Source organism: Bacillus rossius, chromosome 16 (genome assembly GCF_032445375.1).
Source record: "Bacillus rossius redtenbacheri isolate Brsri chromosome 16, Brsri_v3, whole genome shotgun sequence".
In the NCBI taxonomy this organism is placed as follows: Eukaryota; Metazoa; Arthropoda; class Insecta; order Phasmatodea; family Bacillidae; genus Bacillus; species Bacillus rossius.
Genome location: NC_086343.1, coordinates 12,433,768 through 12,452,735, shown reverse-complemented (window position 1 = coordinate 12,452,735; position 18,968 = coordinate 12,433,768). Strand labels below are relative to the sequence as shown.

The following is an 18,968-nucleotide window of genomic DNA, read 5'->3' as shown; positions in this document are numbered from 1 at the left end:
AAAATCCTGGCTACTGCCCTGTAAATTGTATGAAAACAGTGAAGTTTAGAAAGTAATTACATTTCCACATTTATCAAAGTGCCGGAGAGAGGAGAATGAAATAAAGTGAAGGATGAGAAATGGTTGAGGCATTAAATTGCTGACCTGGCCAAAGGCTGGAGGCAGTTGATGATTATGATAGTTAAACTATTTTTATTACTTATTTTAAAATTCTGGTAACTATTATAAACACTTTTTTTTGGTTTCACCTCGCAATGAAAATTTCAAATGTGGTGAAAACAGTACCAAGAAATTCACATCCAGGTTGCCTGGTGTCATACCACAGCCCCATCCCATCCTATAGAATGGTTAATATGTAGTTATTTTTATTACATTACAGATAGAGAACAACAAATTTGAACTTTACTGCTTGTTAAAAGGATCACCTTAATGCTTGAGGTTTTATGCATTAAGGGTGTAGTAAAATTTACCATATGCCACATTCTGTGTAAACTCTTATGTTAAAAAAATATTAGAAAATATTTTGAGGACTAAATAACACTGAAACATGCATAATAAGTGAAAAATGATTCTATAATCTTGATAAAAAAAAAAGGTCAATATATTTAAAAAAACACACACAATATAGCCAAAATAAAAAAAAAGTTTATTTAATAAATGTAAAAGTACACTAGAGTTACAAATAATTAAAAATTAAGTTATATCACAGCAAGGCAAATTGCAGGAACATTACAATGTTAGAACAATCACTGCGAAAAAGCTAAACACACTTAAGATATTAATTAACAAACATTTAATTTAACTTGATTAATGCCTAGTTCAGACAATGTCTGCAGATAAATGCGGTGGGTTAGAATGTCTATTCTGTCTATTTGGAAATTAGTCTTATATGATATTTAAAATAAAATCAGCACAGTCCAAAATTTTCCCTGTGTTGCCAAATTTCAATTCTTGGTGATCCACTGTGTGAACTCAGAGTGAGTTCTTCAGATCTTTCTCCCGCGGGCGGGCGCGACTCAGAATAGAGAACAGGGTGACATGTGGGGTGTGATGTTGCACAGATTCCCAACATTCTAGCGTCCGGTCCCTGCGTCAGCAGCATGCTTAGGCCGGGTTTATAGAAAATGCAAGAACGCAGAAACGCAAGAACGCAGGACGCGACAACTGCAAGAAATTCACAGTCGTTTATAAAAAACGCAAGGACACCGGCCATCGCCAACGTCAAAAAATAAAATTTCAGGAATAAGTCATGATTATTTTTAAAATCTTTGTTGTACAGGCAGGGAAAATTTTGGATAAGCTGAACAAGAAATTCATCAGTTTCCTCCATTTCGCTGTATTCACTAGAAGAATGCCAGATGTCAGCCCAAAACATAAATAAATAAAGAAACACAAGCGTAACGACTACAATCGCAGAGCCTTCTATATGCATTACATGACAGTTTCAGTTCCCACATACTAAAGCAACCAGTATAGAAGGCCGAAACGCAAGGAGAAAACGCAAGAAGTAGAAAGTTGAACAACTTCTGCGTTGCATTCTTGCGTTATTGCGTGTCTTGCGTATTTTATAAACATGCTGGTAGAAGAGTTAAGGTTGGACTTTTACCGTAGTTGCGTTTCTTGCGTTTCTGCGTTATTGCGTTTTCTATAAACCCAGCCTTATGCTGTCGCCTGGCGCATCTGCGAGTCACGCTGTGCCAAAATTGGCACATCGAGGTGCAGGGCCCACTCAGATGGCCTGCACCGTGGTAGCGAAATTCTAAAAGGTGCACACTGGTATGTTCCGGAAGGACAAGGGGGTACGTGTTTTCACGCGAGTACGAGCCATTAGGCAGGGCTCAGACTGGCCCTCTGGGATCAGTTGAAATTGGATGGTAGTTCGTGGTTCTTTCTGTGAGAGTTAGGCTCGGTCGGGATGATTGAGGCACGTCGTTAAATGTAGAAACTTGCCCGCTTCAATTTGTTCAAGAAGAAGACATTTGTACAGTCAGAGGGCAAGTCGCTGTTCGTTCGCAGGTCAGGGGTCACAGGTGAGTCGAGGTAATCAGTCATTTAACATGCAAGTTCCAAGTTGAGCGTCCCTACTGGCAGACTAGCTCAAGAGAGGAGGCGATTTCGACCTTGATTTCGTCACTTTAACCGTGAGATAATTTTAAGCTTAGTAGCTAAGAACCTTAAATAAAAGTTATCATCACTCTCTGTTGAGTTACAGGGTTAACTTATAAGTTGGTTGTGACAATTATTAACAAAAAGATTATATGTAATTTTAAGTATTTTGTTAATAAATAATATAGTTTATTTTCATAAAATTTTGTTATAAGTTATTTTTAATCTATTGGTTAGCAGGCTCCACATCAGAGGTGCCCTGTAGGCAGATGAAAACTTAGATCCCTGAGATATTGATTCGTGTAGGAAAACTTGTGCTAAATCTTCCTACTAGTACTAGTTGTTCTGCTGTTGGAATAAACATGAGCTACATTTTTTCTTCAAGGTAAGCGAGTCAAGATAATGAAGAGTAGTACGAAAGTAGTTTTTACGATTGTGGTAAGTCATTGCTAAACCCTGATAATTTATTTCGACTGGAGTCACAAGCTTATTTCATTGGTCTGCTACGATACACGATGGAGGGATCTCACTATGATGTCGCCGGAGGTGAGGGGGTCTCGCCCCGAAGGGCCTCAGTTGAGCGCGCCCTTGCCCTTGCCCGTCCACAGCTCGCGCAGCTCCACGTCGCAGCCGAGGTCGCGCAGCGCCGACTTGATGTCGTACTCGTGGTCGTAGACCGCGCCGTGCCGCTTCAGGGCCTCGCGCAGCACCCCCTCCGCGTCGCGCTGCAGGAAGGCGCTGCCCAGGGACTTGTCCCGGGATACTATGTTGCGGATGGCCCAGCTGCCCTGCTTCTGCAAAACGCAGACGACGCGTGTACCCGCTGCAGCCCCGCCGGAGCGGCAAATCCACACACACCTTCGAAACAAACACCTTTGTACTCCATTTCATCGTCCAGTATTTTTGATTTTTAAATTATTTCTTAAAAAAGTGCCTCGAATCTGAACTTTTATTTCAGGAGTCAAGAATAAAATTATACGTACATGAGCAAAAACACATTAACTTTAGTTTTGATTGGGTCAGGGGGGGGGAAAGGGGGGGGGAAACAAACAACTAAAATTTAACTTAAAAAAAAATTTCTTGTCCAGAACGCAAACAATATGTCACCAAAGCCGGTGACGGATACAAATATTTATTTAATAGCCACTGCACAGATAAATACGTGATGTCAATCAACTTCACAGGTGCTAGTGTTTGAATTTCTGAATATATCACTTTCTCAAATATTTTTCCTTAAAAAATTAAACCTTTTGAATATTAAGTTTTAATGGTATTTGAAAATTGTATTGGCCCCCCCCCTCTAGTTTTTTTTCTGTCATTTATTTTTTAAGGTCTGTACTATTATTGCCATACATAATTTTAGTACCTCTTTAAAAAAAAGTGCCTTACTTCAAAGTATTTCTCACTTGTAATATTAAATAATTGTAATATATTTTTATTTCCTGCAAAACAATTTTACATTTAATAACAGTTCAGTTCATAGAAATTTCAATATTCAGTACCAGAATAAGGGTGTGTTTTTTTTTGTATGTTGTAATGAGTTTCTACTATACTGCACATTACTGCAAATGAACTAACTAATACACTGCTTGGTAAACAGCCAGTTAAAATGACTGCACGTTCAGAAATAATTACATGCTTATCTTTACGTTTAGATTTTTTTTATCATCTGATACTGATAACTGTTTGTTTTTTTTCTTTTCTTTTGATTCACTCAATGTCTGTTCAAAATTCAAGCAGTATAATCATCATATGTAACCAAAAAAATTGTTTACTAACATGCACGTGAATAATATTTTAATGTTGCAAATTTTATATCAGTAGACGACAATCTTCTATATATCATCTTATCTAAATTTAAAACTCTTAAGTTCAATGTTCTGTTGATGAAAGCCAACTTGGGGAAGAAAAAACCAGATAGCACATGTCGGAACTATTTATTTAAAAGGGCGCCATACATTGTGAGTGCAATCATTTTCTGTACTTACAACAAAAACGACTTGATACAAAACCTTAAACTAGTTTTCTTTGAATTATTTAGTATTTACACCACTTAAACACAAGTCACAATTTGCAAAACAAATATGTATTTGAGCACTTATTACATCCTACTATTCACAATATTCAATAAATTCAATAGCTTAGGTAGTCTTCTAACATCCTGTCAGAGCATCAACTTTGAGAGACACTCATCCATGAATCAAACAATAATGCAGAGGTTTTTTATCTGACAGCTCGCTCGTTACCAAAGTTTGTTGGTGCCCGGTGTTCATGATCCGACAACAATTAGAAGAAATAGCCAACTTGGTAATAAAATTTTATACAACAAAAGTACAGACATCAAAAAAAAAACCTGAACAAAAATAAATCCCCACAAATTTTTGACCACATAGGGACTTCAATGGACAGATATATTTTTATTTGATTATTAGAAGCAAGATTATACAGTGAATAGAAATAAAACCAAAATAACAGCGCAATTTAATTCAAAACACCGCCGAACACCAAAATGCAAGGCAAAACACAAAATGCAGTGAAATTAGTCTCAATTACCACATTGTCTATAAAAAAAATATTAGAATTCATTTCACAGATCTTTAGAAAATTTCTTGCGCAATAAGTTTAAAAAATATAAGCCTACAAATACATACAACTGAATCTTTTTATAAGTGTTCCCTGGCAATAAGTATGTAATAATTTCATAAGTATTTTGACCACATTCTCAACATGGTTTCACTGTACTTATTTGAACAGAAAAATCTCCACACTTCTAGGCCCCACCGTAGGTGCACGTAAAATTAAGTGGTTTATGACCCGGTATGGAATATTCCGTAACAAAAGCTTGAATACATTTTTTTTTTTTAATTCGCCGTCTAGCGTCCATGGTTGTCAAGTCAATCGCAGCAGTTTAAAAAAAAAAATTGAATTATTTGATCACACGTCTTAAAGCCTAGGCAACGCGTCCGCGCACCCGGAAATGCTTCCCCCGGGAGAAAGCGAGGACGGACGCCAACTGACCTGCACCGACAGGACCTTGGCGTGCGTCCTCATGCCGTCCAGCACGGCGTCTGCCACCCCCTGCTCCACGAGCAGCTTGCTGTTGGCGGGACTGCGCAGCGTGAGGGCGGCGATGGTGCCGCAGGCCTGGCCCACCAGCGGGGCCGAATCCTGCGAGGCACATGGCAACCCGAGGTCACGTGGAGGTGCAGTCCTGAGCTGAGGTCTTCCACCCTGTACCTGGTTGGGTGCTTCCTGTGACCCCCTATTATTATGGGGCGACTGAATTGTTGCCCATTGGATGGGCAGCCCATCAGGATTTTTCTGACAGTGGTTAGTTTGTAAAGTGACCTAACCTAACCTAATCTAACCTAACCTAACCACTGTCAGAAAAATCCTGAAGGGCTGCCCATCCAAGGGGCAACAATTCAGACAACCTTTCAAAAACACTACTGTAAGAAAAATCCTGATGGGCTGCCCTTCCAAGGGGCAACTTTTCAGGATTATTTAAACACTTAACAAAACATGTTTTCAGAAATTGGATGGGCTGCCATTCCAGTCGCTGTACAAACAAACCATAGCTAGAAAAATCCTGAAGGGCTGCCCATCCAACGGGCAACAATTCAGCTCCCCCATTTTTATTGCTGTTGTTATAGTTATTATTCACTGCTAGTGTTGTGTTTCTCATTATTGTTATTGCTGTTGCTATTACTGCTGTTATAAAAAATTAGGGTAGTACTTTAAACTTAAAATAAAAAAAATGGAGATAAGTGGGGGAAAACCTGAAAGCAGTAGGATCGAAAACTATTAAAGTGAAATTTTCCATTAGTTAATCAAGTTGCTCATATATGTCCATAGGGCTACAACTAAAATATGAAAGGATTCATGTATTGGTAACCATAATCTTTCATTTGAATTGGTTGTCTGATGTGATTCCAACTTGGTATCCTTTTACACTACATTTATTTCAAAATACTTTCTTTTTTTTTGTAAAATTGTGCAAGTGAGAAAATTTGGGTTTTTTTTTACCAGCGCACCTTGTACTGATAAGATACAAAGTAAAATGGAGGGGGTTATACCATGCTCCGTCAATCATACAAACCCTGCCCTGTGCTGATTATGTAGGTCCAAGGTAGGTACATATAATCTGGTCCAGATAATATGAACACTCCAAAAAAAACTGCTCAAAAAGCATGTCTATCAAATACACAAAATATAACACTGCCTGGCTTCCACCCATTACTACTGAAAATATTTACAGACAATTAATTAATATCCATAAACATTTCATTTACTAAAGTACAAGAAAATACTATCTAAGGATTTTTAAAATGTTCACATTATTTGGAACACAAACTAGTTTTTCTCCTGTCAAATGTCCAATGACAGGTGAGTTTTCTCAAACTATTCTCATTGTTGCCCCCAAAACAACCTGTTACAAGCAAAGGTCTTCTCTAAATACGAACACTGATTGATTACTCATGAACTGTGTGAAGGGTCAATTCAATAATCCAGGTCAAATCAATCAATGGATCTTGCTAATGTATTTTATTTCATTTTTAACACTACTTTTTTTCAGTTTCTATGCATATTTGTGAGTATGAAATTAAATATTAATTTTTTTGGACATATTCATCATCAACACCTGGCTTACATCAGACATTTTGAGAACGATGTTTCATTTTAAGTGTTTTCAAAAGTTAATGGTATGTTTAAATAACTGTGTATTTTATTTATAACGATATTAACTTTAAATAAAACCATCTGCATCTATTTGACATCTTTTATCAAAGTGTTATAGTGGTATGAAGTGTTTTAGTTTCAGGAAGACAACAGTTTCCAATTTAACAACTGTTACACCTCTGTACCAGATCAACCATCCTCACCAGGTGCTCATTCATGGCCAACACAATGAGCGGGGCGGCTCCAGCTGACGTGATCGCCGCCTTCACGTCGTCGTTCCCGGCTAGGACCTTCAGCAGCTTCAAGCACTGCTGCATCAGGTCCTGCAAGACAAACAAACAGAGACACGGATAGCCACACGCACGCAGCCAAATCCAAACATACCGCACAGACTCGCACGAGTTCAAAAGGAAAAGAGAGTTAGAAAACATGCGAGCGAGTCTTTTCGGCACTCACCGGAGATAAATAACATCTTACCTCGGTAACAAGCAAATTCACGTGTTCTCATGTAGCAAATACATACTCTTATAATAATAATACTCTTGTAATACACTCATAATTTTTTATTTTTACATTAAAAATTTAAAGTAGAATTATTTAAAATAATGCCAAGCTTGATAAATATATATGAAAATTGTGTTTTCAACTACTTTTCTTGATGCGAATTACGAGTAGTTTCTGCACCAGCCGCTAGAATTTGCTGCCCAAGCAGCTATGTCGACCATTGAATCATTTCAATTTACAGAGCAAAAGATTAAACTACACAATGAAAACAGCTCCGATAAAAGCGGAAAAGACTTGAAAAAATACGAAACCCTGGCTTTTGGACCTGATTTTCGACAGTTACGACAAGGAATTATATTAAAATGCTGGCCATCTTGTTAAAATTCACTACAAGTGGATACTTTTAAGTTACCCTTTTTAGTTTTGTGATCTTTGACTAGCACCATCTGCCACAGAGGGCAGCACTGTGGCTACAAATTTCCGTTCCATTCATGAAATTACTCTTCTACTAAATTCCTTATTCTGAGAACTAAGACGTTACACATCAAGAAATAAGATTTTAAAAAAAAAATTACTAAACGTAGGGTGTCCAACAAAATGCAAGAACAGGAATCCTCGACTTATCCATGTCTCCTATAATTTTTCACTGACGAAAAAACTTCAATATTTCCAACAAAAAAAAGCCAATATAAATTTCTACTTGCTATCACTGCCATAGATGAAATGCACTTACCGACGCTTCAATATTTAAAAAAAAAACTGTTCACACAATAACAATAAACCTGAAACTATGGTCAAAGTGCACCATCACAGATGGAATCCAGCCTCATGTTACAAAAAATTTATATATAACTCTGTTCAAAAATATTTGGCACATCAGCATTGCAACAAAATACTCATTCCAAAAACTAAAAACACGACATGAGCCTTTGCCTAAATATTTTGTTTAAATTCCCTATTTTATTTCCCTAATTATTTGACAATTTTTTTTTTAGAAATTCAAAACCCCCTGACAACTTTAAGTTTTTTCCAGGTTTTTCTGATCCTGTAAACCCTGCATAGCAACGATAATTATTTCCTTCTGGACTTTGATATCCTGATTCCATCACTCCATGAGTAACAATATTTAACGTAATATTAACAATATTCCTTCGTTAAGGAAGGGATTACTATTTATTAAGAGATTTTTATAGACCATAACACTTGAGATTATTGACAGTATTATTTAGTTGTAATAATTACCAAAAGTGATTCATATACATAATTCTGATGACTTCATAGTGTAAACCATTTGTAGCAGCCAGTTGCTACTGACTTTAAACATTCCCTTAGATTAGGTACTATGCTTTAATAGAGCCAAATTTTTAAAATAAATAATGGAAAATTGTTATGGATATATATAAAAACTACATTATTAACTCCAGTGTTATAGTTTGATAACAGTGTAGTTTTTATTTTTAATAATGCACTGTTAAAGGGAGGGATAGTAGCAGGAATATATCATCTCAGTTTCAACAAATTTTGGTCCATAACTCTCTCTCTATATATTTTTTTTGACAGTAATGGTAATTTCCTAGAGATGTTTATTTAAAATAATAAAAATTTCAGAAAATGTTATATTTGAGTTCTACGTGTTCCTAAATCCAATGTCAAGAGTCCCTAGCTAACCGTTTCATCCAATTTACAGAATTAAAAATATAGCTAACCTAACCAACTGTTCAAAATGGCAAACTACCAGTAAACTATTTGAAATATCACAATCTGTTTAACAGAACCATAACATGGAATGTGAAATACTGAAAAGAAAAAAACATTTCCAGAATTTTATTGACGTGACGTCTAATAAATCAATGAACGCCGGCTGCACGCACAAAAAAGTGTCCCATTAAGAACATTGTTCCGTTACGCTGTGTCCCGTTACGCCCATTTTACGATTGCACCGCATCTATCTCTCTTCCACTCGATTGGAACAACCATCGATTTGACTTTTTTGAGGAACATTAAACTTGAAACACTCCCATTCGTTTACTACTTTTCCTATCATCGTCCTATCCTTAACAGGATAACACAGATTGGAAGAAGTTAAATAGCAAACATATATAAAAGTTATAGTTAAAATAATCTCTTCGTTAAAGTAGTAAACATATTTGAATTAATGAGTGCAAATAAAAGTAAATTTATCAATTAAATTGTAGATTTCATCTCACTCCTTCTTTGTATCCATACGAAATAGTGATAATTCAATAAAAATGATTCAATTTTATTCATAAAAGTATGCAATCATTTCATCAATGTTTTGTTATGACGTTGTCACGTTAAACTATCGTCTGTAAACCGACTTTACAGAAAACCATTTATTTTTTTATTTTTCAGAAAAGGTGCTTCATAAACAATTCTCACCTTATCTTGAAGCTGTTTTTCCATGATTCCCTTGATCAGCTGCAATCCTCCGGCATCTTTGAACATCCCGCAGAACTCGTTACGAACAATAAGAGCGGACAACGTCATCAGCAGCTCGTTCAGCGTCTCTGCATCATCAAATCCTGCAAAAAATAACACACCTAACATAAAGCATACATCAGCGTGGGTTAACACTTTTCACCCCAAAACAGAAAATGTCTAAATTAGAGCCGTAGCAAAAAAAAAATTTTTTGAAATTTGTCTGCGGGCTGCTGCTTTACATCTTGGTACAAGGAAATGGAATTTCAGGTATGCAAAAGGCAGACGTGTGGTAAATTTTTACTGTAATACTGCTTGCTGTGAGAACTCGCTAAGCCATCACACCAATGCTATATACATAGTTTGACAATTCCCACTCACCATAGAAGCAAACTGTTTCCTACACGTGAATACCAAGTGGGACACACAATTTCCAGGTAATAAAATGGGGGGGGGGGGGGGGGATTTTCAATCAATGTCATCGTCTTCCTGTCACTGACCATTCCTCCTCCTTCACTTTGTTCCATTATTCTCCTCTCCTGCACTCCTTTAACTATCTGCTCTTCTCACTTCCTCCTTGAGGAGATGCCTATTTGGGATCCCAGCCATACAGAATTAGCATTTATGTCAGATTATTGAAAATCAGTATTTTTTTTCTTTTCCAGGAATAGCGACGGAAAATAACGTACAGAATAATGATAACTAAAAACAAGTTGCTGGTAAGTGGCAAGAAGAAAATTATGCAAGAACGTTACTGCGGGAGCTGGCGTTCAAGGTCATGAAAAACCTGAATAGACCCAAAACAAAACTTCACATGAGTTAGTGGCGGTCCTATGGGAGGTGATGGGGGCAAAGACCTCACCCCCCCCCCCCCCCTACACACCCAAGACCATAAAACAAAGAGGATGACAAAAAATAATGTACACTACCTCACTTAGCATGACTAATGCGTTCCTTTATAATATTTGTGTTATTCAAAATTGCATATTCTGAAGCATTTCTCTTCCTAAATAAGAAGACTAATTTACTTAATGTGTTCTAAAAAAGTGTAGGGAAATAATCTTTACGTAATATAAATGCGTAGAATCAAAATCAACCATAAATATGTCACACCATTTATGTTTATAAGCCTACCATTAAATATTTTGTATGACAAATACAACACAGCGTAACAGGAGATAGCTGGTTACGTACTTATCGTCAGTCTACTAGCTGACTTACCCGCCCGGGCGTGCCCTTCAACTCATGTTGGGTACCTTTCCACGAACTTTCCAAATTATCCTTTACTGGCTTGTTTTCTGTGTTTTTTGTAATTCATCTTTCTTTGCCCGTTCTTCATGCCAACGTACATGACAAAAATCACAAACTAGTAATGGCTTGTGACTCACTTTTGGCCAAGTCCACGAGCGTGCACAGGACTCGGGTGGCCAGCTCTCTGGCGTGCTCGTGCGCGAGCCCGAACTCGACACGCACGTCGTCGTCGAGGACCAGGGCCCGCATCAGCCCGCACGCGGCCCTGACGCTCGGGGACAGCGCGGCGTCGGACCGCAGCAGCGGCCGGAGGCGCTCCGCCACGCCCCGCTTCACCAGGTCCTGGCGGTTGCCCTCGTGCTTGAGGCAGCACTGCGCGGCCCACTCCAGCACCGGCGCGTGCACGCACGAGGGGAGAGGGGCCGCGAGGGTGCGCAGCATCACGTCGGCGCCCCGCCCGTCCAGCAGGTCGGGCTGGCCCGTCGCGAGGGACGCCAGGCAGCCGGCGGCCGACGCCAGCACGGCCAGGTTGGGGTCTTCCTCCTCCAGCAGGTCCAGGAGGACGTCCTGGCACCCGCCCTTCCCCGCGAGCAGCTTGTGGGCAAGGCTCTTGTCCAGCTCGTGCCGCAGGGCGTCCAACGCCCCCACCAGGTCCTTGGTCATGCACGGGTCCTTCTGCAGTGCGACCACCCTCTGCACCGCCGAGGTGACCGCCTCGGTGGCGCCGGTGCTCAGCCTGCTGAGCGACTCCGTGACTATGTTGCCGAGGTCCACGCCCTGCCCATCAGAGTACCATTTCAACACCTGTCTGCCTTTCTGACACAGGCAAAATCCCAACAAGGAAAGACAAAATAAGCTGAGGCACCATCTTGTAATTAATTAATGTAATTACACTTATGTATAAAAAAAATACAGAGCAAATGCAATTAGGAACTTTTACATTTGTACATAATCATTTCACTTGACAGTCATTAACAGTATTTTATTACTGTGTAAAATACATACTTAACCCATTTGAGGCTATTAGACCCCCTGGTGCAACAAGCACGATGGTTCCACTCTAGTTTTTTTTTATTGTTAGTGCAAACCTGTATGAACGTCACTACGTAACTGCTCTATAGTTATCTTTGCACATTTTGTTGTAAAAATATAAAAACTCAATCGGAAATTGCCATAGTTACGTGGAATGACTTAGGCTGTTGTTCCAAGCTCTCTGTCTCGGGATGTCAGTCAGATACTGCCAGTGGATAGAGCTGTAAACTTTTATTTTTTAAAAAAACCAGTAAGAATTTGAAACCTTCCTTTCAAAGTTAATTCAGGAACGTCTCAAGTATATGGAAAACACATATTCCTATTTTTCGGAGGTAAACAATAAATGCCGTGCCAGCGTAAAAGTGCAGGTATTGTAATGTAGATATAAAAATTTATTTTTTTCACAAAATAGTAGGAATTACCTAAACATCCTTTGGGAGTAAATTAAGGGACGTGTGTAGTGTGTGAAACCATGTTTTCATTTTTTTTTCTGTCCTAAAAAACCACGACGTCCAATGATTACCCTATATTTTAAGTTTGGAAGTAATTAAAGCAAAATTACGGCAGTTACCGTGTCCATTAAATTGTGACAATGGTTTTGGGGTATATGGACCATGAAACGAAAAAATACGTAAATATTTCCGAATGTCGCATCATGGAAACGAGTACAATATGTACTCCTACTTCGAAATCTGCCTAAAAGCATATTCTATTTTATAAAAGTTTCAGGTTTAAAGAGATAATTGTAAGCCAAAGCGGGCTTACCTGTGCTTCAAACTGTAGAATTGCATCTTTTACAGCATCCTCAGGAGACATTGAAAATTCATTTATATTTTCTCTTACCACTTCATCAAAAGTTTCTTGACCAATTACACGCGGCATTTTTTTTTTAATGTGTCAACCTCTTACTAATCAATTAAATTCAGAAGTTCTGACACCCGACCTTACTGCATTTAAAACATGAGAACCCCAACAATATTGTAAATGTAAACACCATTGACTAAACATGGAAATAGAAATAGACAAATAGACCATACGAATATAATTCGTTGACAACCATGGAGTAATTGCAACGTTGTTCAATTATATAGAGTCAAATTGTTAGCAATTTGATATCAAAATAATAGTAGCTGTACAAAAAAGATTATGTTTCTAATGGTCAACATAAATGATACTTCTGTGAGTAAGAATATTTAAAAAAGAATCTTCAAGTGTGGCTTTTTTTAAAATCTGAAATGAAGAGTTCTAATCAAATAAGTGATCAGTGAATACCTCATGTTGAGTTTCTTTATCTGAATTTAATCAAACCAGTAAACCAGTACAGCTTAACAACTTTAATCGGCCATGTGCTCTTCGGCTTTTTAAAAATTCGTTGACCAAGAAATGGATGTCATTTCAGTTTTTGCTAGGCACGTTTTTGATTAGTCGATTGCATCCAACATCCAGTTTATATTAGAACCCGCCTTATATGCAAAATATTTGACGGAAACTCAACGTGTCAAATGTGGCTAGGCTAGTGATGTTTTCGGTAAATTCATAAACCTCCAACTTTATTTTACATAACATATTGGAAGGTTTTGGAAGTGAAAATTGGACAGTGTGACTGGGCCTTAATGATTGGCCTGGGTATTATTTTTAATGCCTCTGTCTGTTCAAGCTCAGAAGTATAAAGACAAAACTTTCACCTAGTTCCATCTTGTTACTTGCATGTTCATGAAAAACATTAATTTTAGTTTAAAGAAGATTTATTAAGTGTATTGAGACGTGCATAGAATATATGTTCTTTCACATAAAACGTTCTTAAGTGTTTTCTATTCTAAATAAAATGTATTATTTTTGTTTTACAATTTGGTATTTTCATTATTTATCCTTCTTAGTTATTTTTAATATGATGCAAAATATCACTTGCTTCAGTTCTAGTTCTTTGATTCGTTTTTATCAGTTTCCGGTTATAAAAATGTCGGAGAGTTAATTGTGGGGGGTATGGAATAAATGTAACTTAGATTTAATGTAAGTAATAAATTCCCAAAATTTGATTATGCATTTTATATATTTTTGTTTGTTTTCATTAAATATTTGTATGCCTTAATTAGTTAAAGTTGAAATTGTTTTCACAACTAACTTATCGAGTTTGGCGGGTAACAGCATCATTGTTTTCGCGCGGGAGAATCGTTGGAACGAGATTACTTGGTATTGAAACTGTTTCTGTTGTTTGTGTAAGGAAGGTATTTTCGTTGCGATACATCTTAAATGACTGAAGATTGCACACCGCCTTCATCCCCATATCGATGTTCACCGCGTACACCAGATATTTCGAATTATGGTAAGATTGTGTTTTAATGGCTTAGGTTATGTTGAAACATGGCTGACTACAAAATCATTTTCCAAACAGGGAATTATTTGTAATATGAGGGTGTACTCTATACATATAGTAACGGTTTATACGTTATAATTTTACAATAACTATTTTGGCACTACTTCAGCCTAGATTTTATAATAGGCTTTGGTTTGACAATTTGCATTAATTATAAAACCAACAGTTGTTACTTGGAGTATCCTTTCTGCTGAACATCTTTTCTGCAACCACTGCTGAATACGATTATAGTTTAGAGGCTTTTTCGAAAATAAAACTAAGTTTTTCCCAATCATTTTTAATTTTTATTGACCTTTGTGGTGGTTACAGTAGGGCAGGAGACAAATTTTGGACGAAAATCTATACTTGCGGCATTTCTGTTAAGAATAAAAATAAAATGAGGAAATATGTGCTTTTCAACATATTTAATTTTTAGCAGTGTTTAAAAATTTGTTCTAGATTCCAAGAAATTCATATTTATGGGTGAAGTGGTGTATTGACATTGTATAACATTAACGGGTAATTTGTATGGATTACGGTTTTTCCATCAAAAAAAAATTCATGAAATTTCAAATGTTGGGTTTTTGAATATCTTACTAAAGACGTTCCTCTGTTTACCCTGAAAAAAGCAATTAAAAATTCCTGCTGGTTAGTGATAAATTACAATTTATATGTTACATTAGATGGCCTGTGCATTGACGTGGCCACTGCCATTGTGCTTTACAAGCGTAGTCGAGACTAATTTCCGTGAGAGATTGCCTGATCATTATCCCCACCATACTATTTGCATCACTGCTTTTCTGTAAATAAAATAAAATTCGGGAACTATGTTTTTCAAACACTAAAGGCATTCCTTTATTTATCCTGAAGACAGTTTTTAAATTCCTTCTGGTTTCTGAGAAATTACAATTTTTAGGTCACATTTGATAGCCCATGCAGTGAAGCGGCATTTGCCGTGTTGTGCTTTGTGTTACCAATCCTATGGTTTTCCGAAAATGTAAGGAACGTTTATATTTTATACCCTGATGTTGTTGCTCAATGGAACGTAAGTTATAATTTTTAAAAAATTACGTTAGTCCCTACTGTGCATTCAACCGTTGAGAGGTATTTTTTATTAGCAGTATGGAGGTACAAAGCGTCAACATTTTACTTGCGTTACCACATAACCTGACTTACAAAAAGGAATTATTACATTTGATACAAATAATGAATTTTTTTATACTAATCTTACTAATCATCCACAATATTTTAATGTAACTAACCTAATATAATTGACCATTCTCATGTTATTACATATTTATAGTATTTACATTGATCATGTATGAACGCGGTCTCGGAATGGTCTATTGTGAATGTTAGGTTTGCTGGATGGGGTATAACATAAAACACAAATGTAAAACTTTTAATACTTGCCTATGTAGGAGAGAGGTTCTTTGCAGTGAGTAAAAAATTATGTCGTTCACAATTGTCAGAATACCTTTGACGGAACATGAATTCCTCAAAGTATCCAACATGAGGAATTCATCAACCATACCATGGTACATTCTGCTTCACTTCCCGCTAAACTCTCTTTATTCTTTGGATGTTTGCTCTTGTATCAGGATCAACAAAATTTAGACTATGATTCACCTGAAGGACTTCAGCAGTTGCTATTAATTGTGTAATGAAATTATCAATCATTTGCAGCAGATTTTTGATGATGCGATCTTCCTCAGGAACAAAAAATAGTTTCACTATTTCTCTCAATCCCGCCAAAAACTCACGGACCCTGGATGATTCGACCCTTACTGTGTTTATGGTATACCAATTTTGGCTTCATCTATTTCATTTGATCACCACCTCTAAACAGTAGGACGACCAATCTGTGACGCTTTGAAGTCAGACATAACAATACCTGCGAATGTTTAATGGTTACCAAAGAAATATGTGTTCCTAAATATTTTTCGACTAAGATTAATTTTTAAAAACCACTGAATTATTTCTTGAAATTAAATTTTACCATTTTAGCAGTCTTGCCAACAAGTGTGATAGCCATCTGTTGACAACGAAAAATTTGCTGTCCTTGGCCAACTAAATAACAGTCCCACATTTGTCCCACTTCACCTCACAACTCATCCCACGATTAAACCAAAAATTCAAACAAAAAATGCCAAGAATCTGTTAAACGCACAGATTTGAACTTATCCAGGGAACACCCGCCACACAGCTAATTTACTACAGACACACTCCCCGAAAAACCAGCCATAACAACCACAGAAAATACAACAGCTTTGAACATAGAATTCCATTGAACAACTACAACATTTAATGTCACAGCTACTTCAGTTTATAAAATGTAATTTTCAGAGCAATTGAACAGCATCTTTAATTCAGTTTAAAATCATTCTTTTCTACATGACTCAAAATGCTACTTCAAAAGCAAATGTCATAAAACAAAAGATTTCATAATGCAATTAGTTATTGACTAAAACAACAAAAAATATTAATATTAACTGTTTTGATTATTAAAGTACATAATACCTCTTTTGACTAAAGTTCTTGAAAACACATAGACCCATGTGGGAAATCAATAAATTGTGGTGGCAGTATCAGTGCACAGTTATTGTAATGTAACGTATAAACTGGTATTTCTCAAAAACTATTCTGAATTTCGAAAAAGGGTTCTTGGAATTTAATAATTTATTTACGTAAAAGCCGCAGCGTAAGTAAATCACCAAAAAAGTATTTTCAAATTTTTTATTATTAATTTCCGGTTAAAGCCACAACATAAGAATATTACCAACTTATTTATTCTGGACTCTGGAAAATGTGTCATCTGCAAAAAATTATGCTACAATATAAAATGGTGGACTGAAAATGGGATTAAATAACAAGTGAAACACAAAATGTTAAGGGTAAGGAAGTGTGTCGAAACATCCTTTGGAATGTATTTTATTGTTTAAATAGCCAGAGATTTAAAATAGAGCATTAAATTAAGGGTAAAATGTTTTTATTTATTTTAGAATTACTTTTAGTCATTGATATATTTATTTTTGTCACACTAAAGTTAAATTGATTATTTTACTGAGTCAACAATAAAGGAAGAAAAATGTTTGAAGCACCTTATTGTGCCAATTGGAAACACAATTATCGCTCGTTTTTTGTTTATTTGATTTTTCTTATTGTGTGTTTTCATATATATATACATACACACACACACACACATACATATATATACACACACACATACACACACACACACACACACACACATATATATATATATATATATATATATATATATATATATATATATATATATAAATTTCCAGAGATTTTTTGAATTGGAAAAATTTCCCACTCATATCTTTACAGGAAGACAGGAAGTATAGCTTGGTTGCTTCACAAAAAAAGTTTGTTTGTTTTATTTTTAGGATTCTACAGGCCGTTTGACTGCTTCAGCAACAGATCGAGTGATAAGAATCTAGACATTCATGACGAGTTGTGCCTGAAAAAAGAACACTACTTGGAACCAGTTACGTGCGTGAAAGATGGCATTGGATTCGTCAGCGACTTGTTTCTGTATAAGTGCCTGGATGACCTGGCTACGTGGTCGCCGATCGAGGAGTTATTCCGCGTTTGCAGGTAAGAACATATTAGCAGTATTTTAAGTATGGACCATGGCCACCGCAGTCTTGGGGGTGGGGGGGGGGACACTTATATTGTTTCAATTCATCCCCCCCAAGTTGCAAAATGTTCTAAAAACACCTTTTAAGGTACCTGTTTATAAATTACACAAGGTGCAATAGTACAATGCAAGCGTTGTTTAACTTCCAACTTTTTTTTTTTTTTTTTTTTTTTTTCCCCATTTTCATTTTGGCTTGCGTTTCATACTGCACAAGAGGGAACAAACCATATTCAAGTTATAGGGTTGGTGACAACTTGGAGAGTGTTATGAACGACTGTGGCTTTCTCGCTTTGGTAGCATGTTGCATAACTGTGTAGTTTATGGACCCGGCCTTAAGTTTGTAGTTTTCTTGTCGCAGGATGAAGCTGATGACGACTGGCTCGTGGGAGGAACCTCAGCTGGACGTCAGGCGGCGTCTCCTCAACGAACTGATGGATTTGCGGGGCTCTGTCGACAGGTGAGCGTCCCGGCGGCCCGGGTTGCTGGTCCTGTTACTGCCGGCGATGTTCAATTAGTGGGGATAAGATTTTATGGTTTTTATTTTTTATGAAATATTTTTTTTTTAAAAAATTATAACTTAATACTGACAAAATATGACACGCAAATCTTCATTGTCTCCAACAGTGTCATTTTGACCGATACGTGATGCCCTTTTGCAATATAATGATTTGTAATAAGTATATCTAACCATATAGAACAAATAAAATAAATCTTTTGGGTGTTTGTGTTTGGAAAAATGTACGAATGTTGTAATGTAAAAAAATGGGTAACTAATAACAGTTGCAAGATTTAAAAAAAAAAAAAAAAATCCTAAAATTCTTTCTTCTCTTGTGTTTGTTTATTTTACTTGTGGCGATTATCATAGACTGTGATAATAGTAAACCTAATACCATGATTTGATCAGTGAAAGATTGGAGGATCTTATTTGCAAAATAA

General features: G+C 36.7%; 2 protein-coding genes across 4 annotated transcripts in view; one reads left to right on the top strand and one right to left on the bottom strand.

The window, feature by feature from the left end:
- Positions 1-627: 627 nt before the first annotated feature.
- On the bottom strand, positions 628-13,057 carry LOC134540003 (armadillo repeat-containing protein 6 homolog). The gene is made up of 6 exons (XM_063382421.1): positions 12,778-13,057; positions 11,118-11,757; positions 9,691-9,833; positions 6,990-7,109; positions 5,125-5,274; positions 628-2,900 (listed from the first exon to the last, which is right to left on the bottom strand). The coding sequence occupies exons 1-6, from the start codon at positions 12,892-12,894 to the stop codon at positions 2,679-2,681; spliced, it is 1,392 nt and encodes a 463-aa protein (XP_063238491.1). The 5' UTR covers positions 12,895-13,057; the 3' UTR covers positions 628-2,678.
- A 901-nt stretch (positions 13,058-13,958) lies between these two features.
- LOC134540472 (protein MMS22-like) overlaps positions 13,959-18,968 on the top strand; it is a 48,292-nt gene continuing 43,282 nt past the window's right edge. For 2 of the 3 annotated variants that reach the window (XM_063383246.1, XM_063383245.1), the window contains exons 1-3: positions 13,973-14,335; positions 17,779-17,989; positions 18,391-18,489. In XM_063383246.1, coding sequence (XP_063239316.1) covers positions 14,263-14,335; positions 17,779-17,989; positions 18,391-18,489 — 383 coding nt within the window. In that variant the 5' untranslated portion in view covers positions 13,973-14,262. Of the gene's footprint in view, positions 14,336-17,778; positions 17,990-18,390; positions 18,490-18,968 lie in introns of all 3 variants that reach the window. The other variant, XM_063383244.1, reaches the window with a different exon arrangement.

Coding starts and splice junctions, on each gene's coding strand:
- LOC134540003 (XM_063382421.1), bottom strand. CDS start 12,894: ATGCCGCGTGTAATTGGTCAAGAAACTTTTGATGAAGTGGTAAGAGAA. Junction 11,758..12,777: donor TTCTACAGTTTGAAGCACAG/GTAAGCCCGCTT, acceptor TCTGATGGGCAG/GGCGTGGACCTCGGCAACAT. Junction 7,110..9,690: donor AAAAACAGCTTCAAGATAAG/GTGAGAATTGTT, acceptor TTTGTCTTGCAG/GACCTGATGCAGCAGTGCTT.